This window comes from Amblyraja radiata, chromosome 7 (genome assembly GCF_010909765.2).
Source record: "Amblyraja radiata isolate CabotCenter1 chromosome 7, sAmbRad1.1.pri, whole genome shotgun sequence".
NCBI classification, from domain to species: domain Eukaryota; kingdom Metazoa; phylum Chordata; class Chondrichthyes; order Rajiformes; family Rajidae; genus Amblyraja; species Amblyraja radiata.
The window spans coordinates 71,997,201-72,015,680 of NC_045962.1; the positions used below are offsets into that span (position 1 = coordinate 71,997,201).

General features: G+C 45.7%; 1 protein-coding gene across 5 annotated transcripts in view; it reads left to right on the forward strand.

Annotated features, from left to right (window-relative positions):
- Window positions 1–18,480, forward strand: part of lypd6 (LY6/PLAUR domain containing 6) — a 200,511-nt gene that overhangs the window by 148,010 nt on the left and 34,021 nt on the right. For all 5 annotated transcript variants that reach the window (XM_033024735.1, XM_033024733.1, XM_033024736.1 and 2 more), the window contains one exon: window positions 14,772–14,953. In XM_033024735.1, the coding sequence (XP_032880626.1) occupies window positions 14,836–14,953 (118 nt within the window). In that variant the 5' untranslated portion in view covers window positions 14,772–14,835. The remainder of the gene's footprint in view (window positions 1–14,771; window positions 14,954–18,480) is intronic.

Below are 18,480 nucleotides of genomic sequence, written 5' to 3' on the forward strand. Positions count from 1 at the left end.
TCTGATCTGAAGTGAGATGGATCTCATCAGTATCCAATTTAGTAATTGACTCATTCAGCACAGAAACAGGCCCAACTCCTTCATGCCCACCCAGATGCCAAACAACACTAGTTCCATTTGTTTGCATTCGACCCACGTCACTCGAAACCTTTTCTATTAATGGACCTTTTAAATGTTGGTATTTTATCTGCCTCAGCCACTTCCTCTGGCTGCTTGTTTCATATACCTGCCAAACTCTGTGTGGAAAATGTTGTCCTTATTGTGTCTGTCAAATCTCTCCTCTCACATGAAACCTATGCTGTCTAGTTTTTTTGATTCCCCTACCCGGGGAAAAGGACTGTATTCACTCTGTCTATTCCCCTCATAATATTATACACCTATAAAATTGCCTCTCAGCCTCCTGCGCTCCAATAATGAGTTAGTCTGCCCAAACATTCCCTGAAGCTCAGGCCCTTGAGTCCTGGTAATATCCTCATAAATCTTCTCTGTACCCTTTATAGCTTAAGGCATCTTTTCCGTAGTAGGGGTGGGTGGTGTTCTGTTTTCACAGAATTAGATAATATGAATCATTCTAGTATAGTTTAGAAATACTGCTCGGAAACAGGGCCCTTCAGCCCACCAAGTCCGCGGCGACCAGCGATCCCTGTACACTAGCACTATCATGCACACCGAATTTTACTGTTGTGAATTAGCCAACTAACCAAGACAAAAAATGCTGGAGAAACTCAGCGGGTGAGGCAGCATCTATGGAGAGAATGCATTGGCGAAGTTTTGGGTCGAGATACAGCAGGCAGTGAAGAAAGCGAATGGCATGTTGGCCTTCATAACAAGAGGAGTTGAGTATAGGAGCAAAGAGGTCTGCAGTTGTACAGGACCACTAGTGTGACCACACCTGGAGGATAGTGTGCTTTTTTTGGTCCCCTAATTTGAGGAAGGATATTCTTGCTATTGAGGGAGTGCAGTGTAGGTTCACAAGGTTAATTCCTGGGATGGCGGGACTGAGTTATGCTGAGAGAATGGCGCGGCTGGGCTTGTACACTCTGGAATTTAGAAGGATGAGAGGGGATCTTATTGAAACATATAAGATCATTAAGGGTTTGGACACGCTAGAGGCAGGAAACATGTTCCCGATGTTGGGAGAGTCCGGAACCAGAGGCCACAGTTTAAGAATAAGTGGCAAGGCATTTAGAACGGAGATGAGGAAACACTTTTTCACACAGAGAGTTGTGAGTCGAGATCTATAGCACATAATCCTCTGACATTTTCGCCACCTCCAATGGGACCCCACTACTAGCCACATCTTCACATCTCCAATCCTTTCTGCTTTCCGCAGAGACCGTTCCCTCCGCAACTCCCTTGTTAACTCATCTAATGTATCCGCTGTTCCAGGTGTCAACTCCTGTACATCGGCGAGACCAAGCGCAGGCTCAGCGATCGTTTTACTGAACACCTCCGCTCAGTCTGACTAAACCTACCTGATCTCCCAGTTGCTCAGCACTTTAACTTCCCCTCCCATTCCCAATCTGACCTTTCTGTCCTTGGCCTCCTCCATTGTCAGAGTGAGGCCCAGTGCAAATTGGAGGAACAGCACCTCATATTTAGCTTCGGTAGCTTACACCCCAGCGGTATGAACATTGACTTCTCTAACTTCAAGTAACCCTTGCTTTCCCTCTCTCTCCATCATCTCCCCCCTTCCCAGTTCTCCCACCAGTCTTACTGTCTCCGACTACATTTTACCTCTGTATCCCCCTGACATCAGTTTGAAGAAGGGTCTTGACCCGAAACGTCACTCATTCCTTCTCTCCAGAGATGCTGCCTGTCCCGCTGAGTTACTCCAGCATTTTGTGTCTACCTTTGATTTAACCCATTGACTTTGCTCACAATCTATGAAGAGCAATCAATTTAATCCAATGCTCACCCTCTCTCCATTTCCCTGTTCTTTTTTTTCTTTAAGTAGTTATCCAACTTAATTTTGAAGGCTGGTATTTAATTATATTCACCGCCCTCTCAGGCAGTCTATTCCAATCCATAACCACTCATTGTGTAGAGAAAACAAATATTTCCAGCTGCCCTTTTTAAGGTACCCGGACCACGTAATTCTGAGTGTTCCCACTAGAGAACTATAACATATCACAACCATGTAGGCCTGTACTCTGCAGGGCATTTCTATAATCCCTGGCATCATGTTGGTAAAACATTCTGTTGCCTGTCCATGGGTTTCATAACCATCCGTAAGAACAGAGTCCAAAATGAGGCACTTCAATCCAGATGGTGCTGAATCTGTATTTATACATTGGTTAAAGTGTTTTTATAGCTTGCCAATTAAAGGCCAAGGCTACATATGTTTTACTGATAATGTTGAAGGAGTAATGAGTAGGAAGGAAGTGCAGACGCTGGTTTACACCGAAGATAGACACAAAATGCTGGAGTAAGTCAGCGGGACAGGCAGCATCTCTGAAGTTGAGGAACAGGTGACATTTCAGGTTGAGACCCTTCTTCAGACTGTCGAGTCTGAAGAAGGGTATCAACCCAAAACAGTACGCATTCCTTCACTCCAGAGATGCTGCCTGTCTCGCTGACACATTCATAATACTTCTTGATTAGTAATGGGGCTGTCCCACTGTACGAGCTAATTGAAGAGTTCTCCCGAGTTTCCCCTAATTCGAACTTGGAGAATTACGGTAATAGCCCCTCGTAGGTACTTGGGGCTCTCGTGGACATTTTTCACCATGTGAAAAATCTTCACGAGTCTTCCCGAGCTTACCGCGTTTCCCGAGTACCTGCCGTTAGCGTTATGAGCCGCTAAGAGTGTCCTGAGCTCCGACGTACCAGCTACGTACATTCTATGTGCTTACCACGAGTTTGATTTTTTTTTAAACTCGGGAGAGCTCTTGAATTAGCTCGTACAGTGGGACAGCCCCTTAAGGCTGTCAGGGGCTATGGGGAGAAGGCAGGAGAATGGGGTTAGGAGGGAGAGATAAATCAGCCATGATTGAATGGTGGAGTAGACTAGATGGGCTGAATGGCCTAATTCTGCTCCTATCACTTATGAACTTGTGACTTACTCCAGCATTTTGTATCTATCTTACTTATTATGCTGTTGAGCTTACCTGCCACCTTCAGAGGCTTGTGTACAAACTCTTCCAGATCTCTCTCCAGAATTCACTCATTGCATTATTTAGATTAAATCGTCTCTCCTAAACCCTTCACTGAAATACATCACCTCACTCTTTCCTGCATTGAATTATCAAATGTATCATGTGTAAAATCTTCACGTTACCCAGCCCATGTCCACCTGAAGCCCATTGCCAGCTCACTCACTCCTTATTCGACTTATGCAGTGATTTCAGTCCAGGAAGATGCAAAGTGCAGTTTACAATTGGTGTTCAGTGATCTTTGTTGTCAGATCGCCACACTTGAGATCACTTCTTTGGGCACAGGGCCCTGTGTTGAATAAAGGTAAGTTATTTATGATTTCCTTTCTTGATTGTTACCCAGACGGCTGCAAGAATTAGTCAATATCAGATAAGGACCAAGCTGCATGACTTCCTCCGGACAGGCAAAGAGTTTTACTGACTTAGTGTCACGACTCGCCCATGAAATATTCTATTCAATATTCAATACAACACGCGAAAAGGCCCCATGGGTCATGATCTGGGAACCTGTCATGGCAGTATTTTCAAACGACTGCACGCCCTGTAAATTCAGCCAATCAAGTCTACTCTGCCATTCAATCATGGGGTGATCTATCCCTCAACCCCTATCTCTCAACCTCATTCTCCTGCCTTCGCCGCATAATCCCTTAAGAATCTGTCATAGAAACATAGAAACATAGAAAATAGGTGCAGGAGTAGGCCATTCGGCCCTTCGAGCCTGCACCGCCATTCAATATGATCATGGCTGATCATCCAACTCAGTATCCTGTACCTGCCTTCTCTCCATACCCCCTGATCCCTTTAGCCACAAGGGCCACATCTAACTCCCTCTTAAATATAGCCAATGAACTGGCCTCAACTACCTTCTGTGGCAGAGAATTCCACAGATTCACCACCCTCTCTCTGTCAATCTCCTCTTTAAGAATATCCATTGACCTGGCCTCCACAGCCATCTGGGGCAATGAATTCCACAGATTTACCACACTCTGACTAAAGACATTTCTTCTCATCTCCTTTCTAAAGGTATGTCCTTTCATTGCGAGGCTATGGCCTCTGGTCCTAGGCTCTCCCAATAGTGGAAACATCCTGTCCACCTTCACTCTATCCAGGCCTTTAACTATTCGGTAAGTTTCAATGAGGTCTCTCCCCACATCCTTCTAAACACCGCTTGGTCATGTGCTTGTCCAAGTGACTCTTGGAGTCTAACTAGTTACAGACCTACAGAGAATAACACCACTTCCTCACTACCCACCGTCTTTTATGACCAATCCATTTTTCAATCCAATCTACCAGGTCTCAATGGATCCTACATGCCTTGATCTTCTGGATCATTTTACCGTGAAGGACCTTGTCAAATGCTTTCACTAAAGCCCATGTAGACACAACAATATCCCATGGCCCTATCCTCATCAATCATCTTTGTCACCACCTCAAAAAAACTCAAAATCACGTTTGGAAGATGTGACCTGCCCTTGCCACGCTGTCACCCCCTAATAAGTCACTGGCATCAGCCAGTATATAACAGATAGGCTTAAACCAACCTACATCAATAGCTTGTATATCTTATCTGATAGAGCACTGTTGCTATCCAGGGTATGAAGTAAAGCAGGTGGAGGGACACAAGTCACCCACTGCAACACAGCAGCAGTTAAATACTTGAAGTTATACAGGAGCTACATGTCAATAGAGAGAATATGTCCTACACCTGCTGTTGCCTACAAGGATTGTGACTTGGTGACGTACATCAGTGCAGTCTCCTGGTGCTGTGGACTACCTACTGTTCTTAAATGGCCATCGCATCCAGGTGGGCAGGTTGAGAACTGAAGCAGTGATACACCTGTACTGGAGCAGACACTGGACTGCAGCAAAAAGCAGACCATGAAGAAACCTTTCAATCTGTCCACCACTCCAGCAAGGCTGGCATCTTGCAGAGCCAGCTTGTGAACATTGACATGGCCTCTATGCCTACCTAGCCCCCCCTGGTTGTACTATTAACCTTGGGAGTAACCCAGCTAAAGGCAAGAAATTAATCTTACTCTATTCATTGCAATAAGGATTTAGAAACACATCACAACACAATAATGGAGTCGATATCAGAGAGATTTCTTGCATGACATCCTCTCAGTTAAGCACCCTGTCATACCCTCCCCCCTTTCAGAATTGCAACAGAGAAAACTGATTCACAATGAGTGATGTCAAGGAGATGACTGATTTGTCCCGTAGATGAGCCCTTATTCTGTGCGACAGCTAAATGTCAAAAAATTAATTGGGATAAATTTGTGAAGCTTTCTCCATTGTGGCTGTGTATTTCCAGAACCAGTGATGGAGGCTGGGAGCCTCAGTCTGTCAATCACTGGGGTTTAGTTTGTGATCTCTTCCTGACCTTTTCCATCATTTTGCATGATGCAGACCACTTAATACTGCTGTAAGTTTCGATAAAAACTGCGTCATCTGCCATTCCTCAATCAAAATAACATCCTTCTTTAAATACAATAGCTATTTTTCCTCTTTCGTTGATTTTACATTATTTTTTAAATATTGCTCACTGCATCAGTGAATCCAAGAAGGCGATTTTATCCTTTGCCATTTGTTGGGTAAATAAAATGCCACACTGCTACCAACTCAATGACCACAATTAAAATCATCAACCCGAAACATTAACCCTTTCAGTAAATGCCGCATGATCTATAAAGGATTCCAGCAATTTCTGTATTTTTTTCTTCAGAATTCCAGCATCTCTAATACCTTGATAATCAGATCACAGTCAAAAGCAATCGGGCTTCCGATGGTCAGCCGGTCCGTCTAGCCAAAATCCTACGTGTCCTGTCGTCTATCAATAGCAACTTTGAATATAGTCATGTGGCAAACTTAAAGCAGAGATCAAAGGACTTTTGAACATCAAGGGAATCGAAGCACATGAGGGCTGGATGGGAAGATGGATATGAGGTCCAGGAGTAGCCATGTCTCACCGAGTCATTAAGCAGATTAGAGGAGCCAAGGGCACATTTCTATTAATGTCTTTATATAACATTGAGGATCAAATAGTGCTGTAGTTGACTGGCTTGCTTTTAGTAATGATGACCATAAGAGATGCGTAATGGGCATCATCAAAAGGTGAAGGATTAAGGAAGAGCAATAATGTCATCTGTACATTCTGTGATAATCTTGTAAGCATTATCTTGTAAGCATATCTATATGTATGCATAATTCAGTTGCATATGGATTTTTTTGTATTTTTGTATTCAAATTTATTGTCATTGTCTCAGTTAGAGACAATGAAATGAATTTCCCTTACAGGCAGTATCATAAAAATAAAAATAAATAAATAATAATAAATAATAAAACATATTAAAAATAAAATAGAATTAAAAAAAAATCACAAACACTGAAAGTCCACGACACAACATAACACAGTGGCACCAAGGTGAGGAAGGCACCATAGTCCAGCCAGCCTCCCCTCCATTCTTCCCAGTTGTTCACTCGTGGTCGAGGCCTTCCTAGCACCCGCAGTCGCCGCCCCGGGTGGCCCGATGTTCAGGCCCTCACGCCGGGCTGGTGGAACGCCGACGCCGAACCCCGACGGTGAACATCCTCCTCCTCAGCGGCCCGGACCTCCTGATCAGCCGCTTCCCGCAGCCGGAGTCCGCAGCTCCCGAGCCCGCAGCGGCCGAACCCGCAGCTCCCGAGTCCGCAGCTCCCGAGTCCGCAGCTCCCGAGCCCGCAGCGGCCGAGCCGGGCAGAGTCGCAGGACCCCGCGCTGTCCATCAGCGCCGCCCGCGTTGGGAGCTCCGCAAACCGCAGCTCCATGATGTTGGTGCCGCAGGTCCAGCACTCCGGGCTCCAGACGGCGATCCCCGGTAAGGGCTGTCCCGCGCTGTCCCACTGCTGCTCGAGCTCTGGTCGATCCCGGCAGGAAAGGCCACGCCAATCCAGTAGGTAGGCCGCTGGGGGGGGGGGGGGGGGGGGCGAGGACGCGACTCGAATAATAGTTGCGTCTTCACCAGGAAGCGGCTGAAGGACGGTATCCCCTGCACCGTACCCTCTTCCCCCACATCAAAACACAAAAAAAACACAAAAAATCACACTTTTACATAACTAAATAAACAAAAAAACAAAAAGATACCGGGCTGTAGGTGGAGGCTGCTGGCACCAGCGCCACCGGAAGTACAAATGTGTTCTGTTGACCACCTCGTAGAAACATAGAAAGTAGGTGCGGGAGTAGGCCATTCGGCCGTTCGAGCCAGTACCACCATTCAATATGATCATGGCTGATCATCTAGAATCAGTACCTTGTTCCTGCTTTTACCCCATATCCATTGATTCCATTAGTCCTAAGAGCTATATCTAACTCTCTTGAACACGTCCAGTGAATTGGCCTCCACTGCCTTCTGTGGCAGAAAATTCCACAGATTCACAACTCTCTGGGTGAAAAAGTCTTTCCTCGTCTCAGTCCTAAATGGCCTACCCCTTATTCTTAAACTGTGACCCCCTGGTTCTCGAACTTCCCCCAACATGGGGAACATCTTTCCTGCAATAGTCATGGAGTAATCTGCATCTCTCTTCCAGCTTCTTCCCCACCAAGTCTATCTGCTCAACAGCACCACTTTCTTCCCACTGCACCCTCTCACTTATTTTACTCTGACTTCACTTTCCCATCAGATTCTATCATCTGAATCCCCTTAACCACACCACAAATCACATCCCAGCCTCTGTTATCTCCACCACTTTATCCCCCATGTACCTCCATCCACTAATCTACCCCTCCTCACCTGGATCCACACTGGCAGTTTTTCAACTGGCAATTGTACAACCTGCATGTATGTGACTTCCAGAGAGCCTCCGTCTGCGTGATAATGCCAGAGAGCGCACCATAAAAAGCAAATACAGAGAACCACGTAGCATTCGATCTACACCGGCATTAGCTTGGGGATACAATTTCAATGTGAAACATGATAACTGCACAGACAAGTAAGCCACTTTACAGGGCATGCAGTCGTTTGAAGATACTGCCACGACAGGTTCCCAGATCACCCTGTGCACAAAGTGACATGCAAAATGCAACTTTATCCACTCAATTGAATTGAATTCTCCGATTTTCAGTAACAACCCCCATTCTCTTTGCTGTACACCCCCCACCCTGGTTTGCACCTATATCTCCCAATCTCATCCCATCTCCCCCACCCCCTCCCCCTCCCCCTCTCCCTCCACTCACCCCCTTACTGTCCACCCAAATAACCCTCCCTCTGGCTATTCATTTCACTCATCTGACACCCTTTTGTCTCCTTTTCATGCCTTGCATCCGTCACCCATCCCACCCATTTGTTAATCATACCCCCCCCCCCCCTGTATCCACCTATCACTTCCAGGATTTGACCCATCCCCACTTTTTTTTCCTCCAGTTTTCTCCCCAGTCTACTACAACGTAAAACATCAGCAGTCTATTCCCGCAGAGAGGCTGCATGATCCGCTGAGTTACTGCAGCACCTCATGTTTCACACAGTGCATCCTGTGGGTGATGAGGAAGTGGATTTGCGACTGAAGTTCCTCACTGTTGATATTTAGAATTCCCTATCAAGTTGGGATGTAGTCACTGACCTCCACCAGAAGATGTATGTGTGAAGATCTGGGCAAGTAGGGGTGGAGTGCTCCATGTTCAGCCTGACATCACCCCCTCCAAACACCTTGCTAGGCCCCTCCTTCTTATGAAACACATTGGTGCCAGTAGTAGTCATAAGATCATAAAATGATAAGTGATAGGAGTAGAATTAGGCCATTCGGCCCATCGTCTATTCCGCCATTCAATCATGGTTGATCCATCTCTCCCTCCTAACCCCATTTTCTCTTGCCTTCTCCCCATAACCTCTGCCACCTGTACTAGTCAAGAATCTATCTATCTCTGCCTTAAATGTATCCCCTGACTTTGACTCCACAGCCTTCTGTGGCAAAGAACGTCCTTTAATTTTGAGGCTATGACCTCTAGCCTTAGACTCTCCTATTAGTGGGAACATCCTCGCCATATTCACTCTATCCAAGCCTTTCACTATTCTGTACATTTCAATGAGGTGTCCCCTCATTCTTCCAAACTCCAGTGAATATAGGCCCAGTGCCGACAAACGCTCATCATAGGTTAACCTACTCCTTCCTGGGATCATTCTTGTAAACCTCCTCTGGACCCTCTCCAGAGCCAGCACATCCTTCCTCAGATATGGTGCCCATAGTTATGCTGGGAGAGAGGTACAAGAGTCCCAAAATAATTGTGAGAATCCAGCTTCTAGAAAAGTTAATGAAACGGTATTGCAGGTTTCCTGAAGACACAGGTCACTGCCTGGGTATTTTGGTGCAGTCAAATTGGCAGGCAGTAGAAAAACAACACAGCATGAATAATTATAGCACGTTTGGCACGGAGTCAAGCTATGAGTTTCAACCTCACCCTAGAGTCTTGAGCATGAGAATTAAGGCTGGCAGTCTAACATAGATAGACAAAGAACTGCACAGTCTAAACTGGGGCCTGCAAGCTGCAATGGCCTGTTTCCACACTGTATCCACTCTATGTATCCACTCTATATCCAACCTATGACTCTATGCTGCATATGGTTATGGCAAATCCACCAACTATTTCACTGAGGGAATATCCCTTGCATCTTAGTCAGTCTCCTGCCGTCAACGTCGTCACATTCCTAAAATGTAGAAACAAGGAGCTGCAGATGCTGGTTTACAAAACAAAAAGAAAAAAGTAAAAAGAAAAAAGTACTGGAGTAACTCAGTGGATCAGAGCATCTCTAGATGACATAGATAGGTGACGTTTCGATTTCTGACCCGAAATGTCACCTACCCATATTCTCCAGAGATGCTGCCTGACCCATTGAGTTACTCCAGCACTTTGTGTCTTTTTTTTGTCACATTCCTATTTGTGGTGGCTTACTGTGCACAAATTGGCTGCTTGCCTCATGGATGATGATAGTGAAAAGTTCCATAGAACACCAAGAATTGTGAAGGGACTATAGATGTAAATATTTTCTATTGCTTTGTCTTTTATTACTGTGTCCTGATAGTTGCATCCACTATGTTACCACCGGCCTCAAATCCAGCAATAAGATAGACACAAACTGCTGGAGTAAAGGGCCTGTCCCACTTGGCAGTCATTTGCACGCCATTTGCGCGACCTCGTCGTCGCGTTGAGACGCACGGGTAGCGTGTGGGCCGCGTGGGACGGTCGCATGGAGAAGCGCGGAGGGGTATGGAGTTGCGTACGGTATCGCGCAGCACTTCAGGATTTTGTAGGGCACAAAATCTTCGCGCGCCTCCGGCGTGACGTATCGCATACGCACGCGGGCGTATTGCGGTCGCACGCAGGCGTCCTGACCTCGTACGTATAGCGTGTGGTGATGCAAGATTAGGGCACCGTGCGTAACCATGCGCCGCTGCGCGCCGCCCATACGCAGTCAGCCCGCATTTAACGCGTCATGGATATAAGCGTGCGCGATTTAAAAATTTGCACAGTTTCATAGAGAAAACTACGTGGTGAACACCAAAATACACTAAACCAGAAAGTGCAAAAGTGAATTGATGCTGCACTTGCAATGACTGCTTGGGTCCCTGGATTGTGGGTAAGGAAGACGTTAAAAAGACAAATGTTGTCTCTCCTACAGCTGGATGAACGAATGACATGAGAAGGGGTGCAGTTGGTAGAAATGGAAGAGCAAACCAGATAAACGATACAAAATGCAGGAGTAACTCAGCGGGACCGGCAGCATCTCTGGAGAGAAGCAATGGGTGACGTTCCGGGTCGAGACCTTTCTTCAGACTGAAGAAGTATCTCGACCCGAAACATCATCCATTCCTTCTCTCCAGAGATGCTCCCTGTACCGCCGAGTTACTCTTGCATTTTGTGTCTATCTTCAATTTAAACCAGCATCTGCAGTTCCTTCCTATGGATTAATTTGGTCTGCAGCTCGCTACTTTTCATTCACCTCTTTTTTTGAATAGGGGCATTACATCTGCAGTTTTCCAATTGCTAGCACCACTCAAGAAACTGGAACATTTTAGAAAATCACCATAAATATCATAAATTGGGTAAATATCATAAACTGGGTATTCAAATGACATCACGCATGAAGACGCATGACGCATGAAGACACGTGATGATGCGCGCGACAGTCACGACCGGCTTGTCGCGTAAATGACAGCCAAGTGGGACAGTCCCTTAACTCAGCAGGTCTGGCAGCATGAGATGGAGTCTGAAGAAGGGTTTCGGCCCGAAACGTCGCCTATTTCCTTCGCTCCATAGATGCTGCTGCACCCGCTGAGTTTCCCCAGCAATTTGTGTACCTAGGTCTGGCAGCATCTCTGGAGAAAAAAAATGGGTGTTGTTTTGTGTCGGGATCCTTCTTCAGACCCGAAACGCCACCCATTCTTTTTCTCAGTAACACTGAGTTCCTCCAGCAGTTCCTTTCTACATACCTTATTGGTTTGTTCAAGGTACGACTTAGTCCCTGTTTAATGCAGTCATGCAACATATCTCTACAAAGCCTAGAACAATAAGGCCTCAGACATTCTTCCAAACACTGCTTGGGAGGTTAGCCACTGAATTGGACTTTTACAATGTAACATGATACAATTTTAACCCCAGGATATCTGTCAGTCAATCAAGTTAATACCCAAACCATATGATGGAAAACATAATTGTAGAAGGTCGTCAAATCGCATAACAAGTACTTAGACTCGGTTGGAAGTACTCTTGCCTTTGGGTCAGGAGGTTATTGGTTCAAGTCCCACCCCTCCCAAACCGTATGCACATACTCCAGACTGACATTTCTCCCCAGAACTCGAAATGGGCCTCCAATCTTCATTTTGAAGATGCTGTCTGTGAAAAGAGATGTTTAAGTACAAATTCTGTCTGCTTTTCATATGAATTCCATGACTATATTCAACTCGGTCAAAATGCCTCAACTGACTAATGCTATAATTTAATAAATCACGGTTTGTGGGACTTTACTGATGCATTAACTGAAACAATTACTGGACTTCTAATATAATTAAACCACACAAAATTTAGGCTACAATAAAATATTTAGGCTAAATATCTTTTAATAATCTAAATCTTATTTAATATCATAAATCTAAATAGCAACTTAACCACGTGTCTGACAAATATGTCTAAAATTCAAACTCAGTATCCTGTACCTGCCTTCTCTCCATACCCCCTGATCCCTTTAGTCACAAGGGCCACATCTAACTCCCTCTTAAATATAGCCAATGAACTGGCCTCAACTACCTTCTGTGGCAGAGAATTCCAGAGATTACACCACTCTCTGTGTGAAAAATGTTTACCTCATCTCGGTCCTAAAAGATTTCCCCCTTATCCTTAAACTGTGACCCCTTGTTCTGGACTTCCCCAACATCGGGAACAATCTTCCTGCATCTAGCCTGTCCAACCCCTTAAGAATTTTGTACGTTTCTATAAGATCCCCCCTCAATCTTCTAAATTCTAGCGAGTACAAGCCGAGTCTATCCAGCCTTTCTTCATATGAAAGTCCTGACATCCCAGGAATCAGTCTGGTGAACCTTCTCTGTACTCCCTCTATGGCAAGAAAACCCACGCAGTCACGGGTAGAACGTATAAACTCCACACAGACAGCACCCATAGTCAGCATCGAACCCGGGTCGCTGGTGTTGTAAGACAGCAGCTCTACTGCTGCACCGTGTGACACCCATTATCTTTTGAAGATTGATAATAAATATAGATGAGTGGAGTTTGTTTTCAGTAAGATTCTGCAACCCTTTGTTATTACATATTTGGGATATTCTGATCATTTGTTTCTGGCAGATTTGATACATACAATGGAGATATTGGCATCACAAAAAATACTTTGAAGATCAATCTAATTCCTCCGATCTGAATAATTAAATATCATATCAGCTGCTTGACACACAAAACCTGTACGGAATAGGCTGGGCAAATTGAAGTTTGCAGCACAACACAAACTATATATTGAATAGATGGATATTGACCTGTGGAACATTTACATCATTTAAAAAAAGGTTGCCTCCTTCCTTCCTGATGTTCAGTGGAGTCCTTCTGCTCACCCTCTTTAGTAAGTGTTTTACACAATGTAACGAACCAAAGTGAAGCAGACGGCACTGGTTTTCCCTCTGACCTGCTGGTAATGTAATCTAACTGCAGGCAAAATCGGAACGAATTATAAGGGTCAATGGTGCGCCTGCTTTAGGCCCTGGGGTGTTCACAAAGCAGTTTATAATTTGGGAGAATCGACCTTTTTTTTAAAGGTGCAGTGAGCTGGAAGGGGAAATATTTATTAAAAACGTTCCCTGGCCCCCAGGAAGCCGAAAGCTTTTGTGTCCTCATCTGGTGATGGCGAAGAAAACATGTCCCGGCGTTAATCATCCCAGACAAATGAGCAATTGTATCCTTTGCTTCGTGAATTTGTCCGTTAATTTTACGGGCATGGCAGCAAAGCAAAGGCCACGCCGTTATAATAGTGTCAGTCTGAAGCTGCGGTCAATGAGGAGCTGGAAGAATCAATCAGTTGGAACCCACTGAGGCAAACGTTCAGCTCGTAACTCCTAAGTGGATTTGACATTTTTGTACCTCGAGCAGAAAAAAAACCTGTAACCAGTCAAAGTATTCAGAAACGTAGCCCCGAGAAAATGCTGCAAAAAAAAGAGGGTTTTCAAGAATGGTGACTTTTATTTTGATTAATTTTTTATTGTTTAGCTCGGTAAATGATGCAACTGCCTCGGACTGATCATCTTTCTCCTCCCCACCTCCACAACCTGTTAGCTATGGAGCCCCTCACCACACCGCGATCAGTCGGCATCCACAACACAGTACTTGGCGTGCTGGCAAGCTTGGTCTGCCTGCGTTGTCAGTCAATTGCCAAAGCAAATCAGCTGGGCTGTTTTGATGTGCCTTTGATCAAAATCAAAATCCTTTGTCCTGTGGCTTATGCGTGGAAGTCTCATCGAGAGTCAATAGTCAAACGTTCATTGTGATTTATTTGTCACAAGTGCAACTTTGCAGTGAAATTCTTCCTGCATATATTACACATGCAGGCGCCGCCATTTTTTGTGCCATTATTCAAAGCAAAGATCACAGAGAAGAGCTCATCTATAATCTTTAATTCAAAGTCCAAAGGCCGGTTGGCCTGGTGCTCGATGTACTAGAACTGTTCCTACACATATTCAAAGTCCAAAGGCCGGTTGGCCTGGTGCTCGATGTACTAGAACTGTTCCTACACATTGCTGTCCCTCTCCTCTCCTCACCCGGTCACCCCCCTGGGGCACCTCCTGAAGGTACTGGGGGCATTAACCTGGTTCACCCTCCCACCGGTTCTTGCTCCTCGCGTCCGACTTCTCCAGCTCATCTCCAGTGACGTCGTCTGCCAATCCTTCGGGTAATGTCCCGATCCCGTTTATCCCAACGGCTCTAGGGGCTTGTACATGAATGTTTTCAGCCAAGTTGGAAGACCACAGGTCTGGGAAGGCGCTGCGGGAGGGGAGTGGAGTGTGAAACTTTATCCGATATATCTCCATGTGTTACTGGCTCTTAGCTCGATGTGCGGCAATCCTCTCAACTTGCTGCTTCCTTGTTTTTAGGTCCTTTGTACCAAAGAAGGAGGAATCTCATTGGAGATCTGCATGGTCAAGGCCAAGAGGAGCAATGGAAGCCCGGCCGGGACTGGCCTGGGTCTTGCTGCTGAGTTTCATTGCTGACTGCCTGAAGCTGATCCAGCCTCGGGACTTCACAGTAAAAGATATCATCTACCTCCATCCTTCAAGTAAGGAGGAAAATGTGCCATTACTGTCATTTTTGTTGATCACTATGGAAGTATTAATGAATAACAAAGTCGTTTAAAAAAAGAATTTGAGTCATAGACCACAGAAAAAGGCCCTTCGGCCCAACTTGTCCATGCTGACCAAAAGGCCCCATTGAAGCTAGTCCCATTTACCCATGTTTGGGTCATATCCCTCTAACCCTTTCCTATCCATGTACCAGTCTAAATGTCTTTTAAATGTTATTTATTCTGCCTGCCTCAATTATTTTCTCTGGCAGATTGTTCCATACAGCCATCACCTTACTGTGCGTAAAGATTGCCCCTCATGTTCCTGTTAAATCTTTCCCCTCTGACTTTAATTCTATGCCTACTAGTTATTGATTCTCCTAGTCTGGAAAAATACCCTATTTATTCCACTCCTGATATTATACACCTCCATAAAGAGACCAAGTGTAGATCATTTTGCTGAACACCTTAGCTCAGTCCGCCACGGCCTATGCGATCTCCCGGTTGCTAAACACTTTAACTCCCCCTCCCATTCGCATACTGACCTTTCTGCCATGGACCTCCTCCACTGTCGGAGCGAGGCCAAATGCAAATTGGAGGAACAGCACCTCATATTTCGCTTGGGCAGCATACAACCCAGCGTCATGAATATTGAAACCCTTGCTTTCCCTCTCATTCCATTCCTCCCCTATCCTAGTTCTCTGACTAGTTTCACTGCCCTCCTGATTAATTTTACTGTTGTTGTCATCTTCCCCTCAGCCAACATTGAACCAATCTACATTTCCTTGACCATCGCCTGCTTTGATCTGTTTTCACACGTTAGATTCTCTTTGTACCCTTTCATATCTCTAGTTTCCATCTCCCCTGACTTTCAGTCTCGACTTAAAACGTTACCCATTTGTTCTCTCCAGTGCTGCCTGTCTCTCTGAGTTACTCCAGCATTTTAGGTCTATTTCCATTGATTTCTCTGTCACCCATTCTCCCCACATTCCCATTAATTACTTCTGATTCGACCACCCAGCTACACATTAAATACAATTAATAATGATTAATGAACCAAAACTGTATGTCTTTGGGATGTGGGAAGAAAGCGAAGCATAAGGAAGAAACCCAAGAGGTCCCAGGGATGAAATGCAAACTGCATACAATCAGCACCAAAGGTCACGATTGACCCTGGGTTACTGGAGCTGTGGGGCATTATTGTATCACTAGTTCTGAAGTGTTCCAGGCCAGCCAAAAATTGAGGGATCCAGCTCTGGCCATGGGAGCTAATACGTACCAAGACTGAAAGTCACGAAGGCATTCATTACCTTCACATTGTTTTCTTTTTTGAACACTCGGAGTCCAATGTAGACCTCTGAAATCCTCCACTCAGAAGGACGTGCCTTTCCTACATCACCAGCATTTATTAGCTGGGATTTGAGGCCCAATCAACAGCATAGCAAAGTAGTGGATGGGAATCCTGGTTTACTTCATGCAGTCTTACATCCAGCCCTCAAAAGAGGCCGAGGATTTAATCCTTGAAATATGCCATTCAGACAAATGTGTCCCTTTAGTATACACCTCACAATTCTCATTGAGTGATCTCATTGAACTTGCCCACAATGGCCAAGATGTCCCAGCTACACTACTCCCAACTGCCTGCGTTTGGTCCACATCCCTCCAAACCTGTCCTATCCATGTGCCTGTCTAACTATTTCTTAAATGTTGGGATGGTCCCTGCCTCAATTACCTCCACTGGCAGCTTGTTCCATACCCCCACCACCTTTTGTGTGAAAACATTACCCCTCAGATTCCTATTAAAACTGTTCCCCTTCACCTTAAATCTATGTCCTCTGGTCCTTTATTTACCTACTCTGGGCAAGAGACTCTGCATATACCCGATCTATTCCTCTCGTGATTTTTTACGCCTCAATAAGATCACCCCTCATCCTCCAGCGCTCCAAGGAATAGAGTCCCAGCCTACTCAACCTCTGCCTATAGCTCAGACCCTTTAGCCCTGGCAACATCCTTGTAAATCTTCTCTGTACCCTTAGTAGCTTGACAATATCTTTCCTATAACATGGTGCCCAGAATTCAACAGAATACTCCAAATGCGGCCTCACCAACGCCTTATACAACTGCAACATGACCTGCCAACTTCTATACTCAATACTTAGATCTCTTGTAGTGTTTTATTCCCTTAAATATTGTCGACGAATAAAAGTCAATTGCATTCACCATCATTGCCTTGCAATTCTATTGCTCTTGAACAAATTTCTAATGGTTATATTTGGAAAATGGACCAAGTATTCTGCCGCAGGAATTTACTGCTAATTTCATGAGCTGTCAGTAATAATTGAGAAGGCTCTGCTGTGGGGCATATTATTTTCTGTGAATATTGTTTATTCCTGAGAACTGCACCTTTGAAAACAGAATGCAGGGAGCTGATTAATCTGTGTGAATAAAAGTGTGAAGAGCCTCCAACAGCTGTACCAACTGTGTGAAATGCTGAGGTCTTTGAAACATAGAAACATAGAAAATAGGTGCAGGAGTAGGCCATTTGGCCCTTCGAGCCAACACCACCACTCAATATGTTCATGGCTGATCATCCAGAAACAGTACCTGTTTCCTGCTTTCTCCCCATATCCCTTGGTTCTGTTAGCCATATGATCTATGTCTAATGGGCCTGTCCCACTTAGGTGATTTTTCAGCGAGTGCCAGCGACTGTCAAGTTGCCGGCAGTCGCCTGATCAACCGGGAACTGGAACGGAGACTGTCAGATTGGAACACCCACACACACACAAACACATTGCTTCCTTCACCAGCCCGTATGAATTTTTTAGACAGCGCTCCCCCCGCTTAGGGGGAGAAGGAGCGGAGACAACTTTTAAGAAGCCAGAGATACACGGCTGTGAAGCTCGGCGGACATTTAACATTACCGGTCAGTTAACATTGGTTCTGAAAACTACTGCTTACCGTCGGGGGTGCCGTTGAGTATGGCTGCCCTGCCAGCAGCTGTTAGTCCTTTCACTCTTTTTTTAATTTTTAGTTTGTTAAAGTGTTTGTTTTGGAGGTCTTCTAGTCTTTTATGTGATGGGTGGGGGGAGGGGAAGCGGGAAACATTATTTCCTAGTCCCTATCTGGTCGGAGAGGCAGCTTCCCTCCGAGCTGCTTCTTCGCCCCCTTCCTCGCAACCTACCATCGGACTGGAACGACCTTTCCTGTCGGGACTGGCCGGGACGACAGCTTTGGTGGCGGCACAGTGCAGGGACACCATCACGGAGCGGGCGATGCCTTACCGGGTCGCCGTGCGGTAAGCCCCGGAGTGCTGTGCCCGCCGACTCCAACATCGAGGAGCTGTGACTGCGGGCGTCCGGCCGCGGGCGGCGCTGGATTTAAAACACCGCGGAGCCTGGGATCCGAGATCGCCAGAGTCGGAGCTCCAACCAGCGCGGCCTGAGGACTTCGGGTGCCGTGGACTCCGGGGAGGAAGCGGCCACTCCAGACATTTCCAAGCCGCTGAGGAGTGTTCACCTGACATC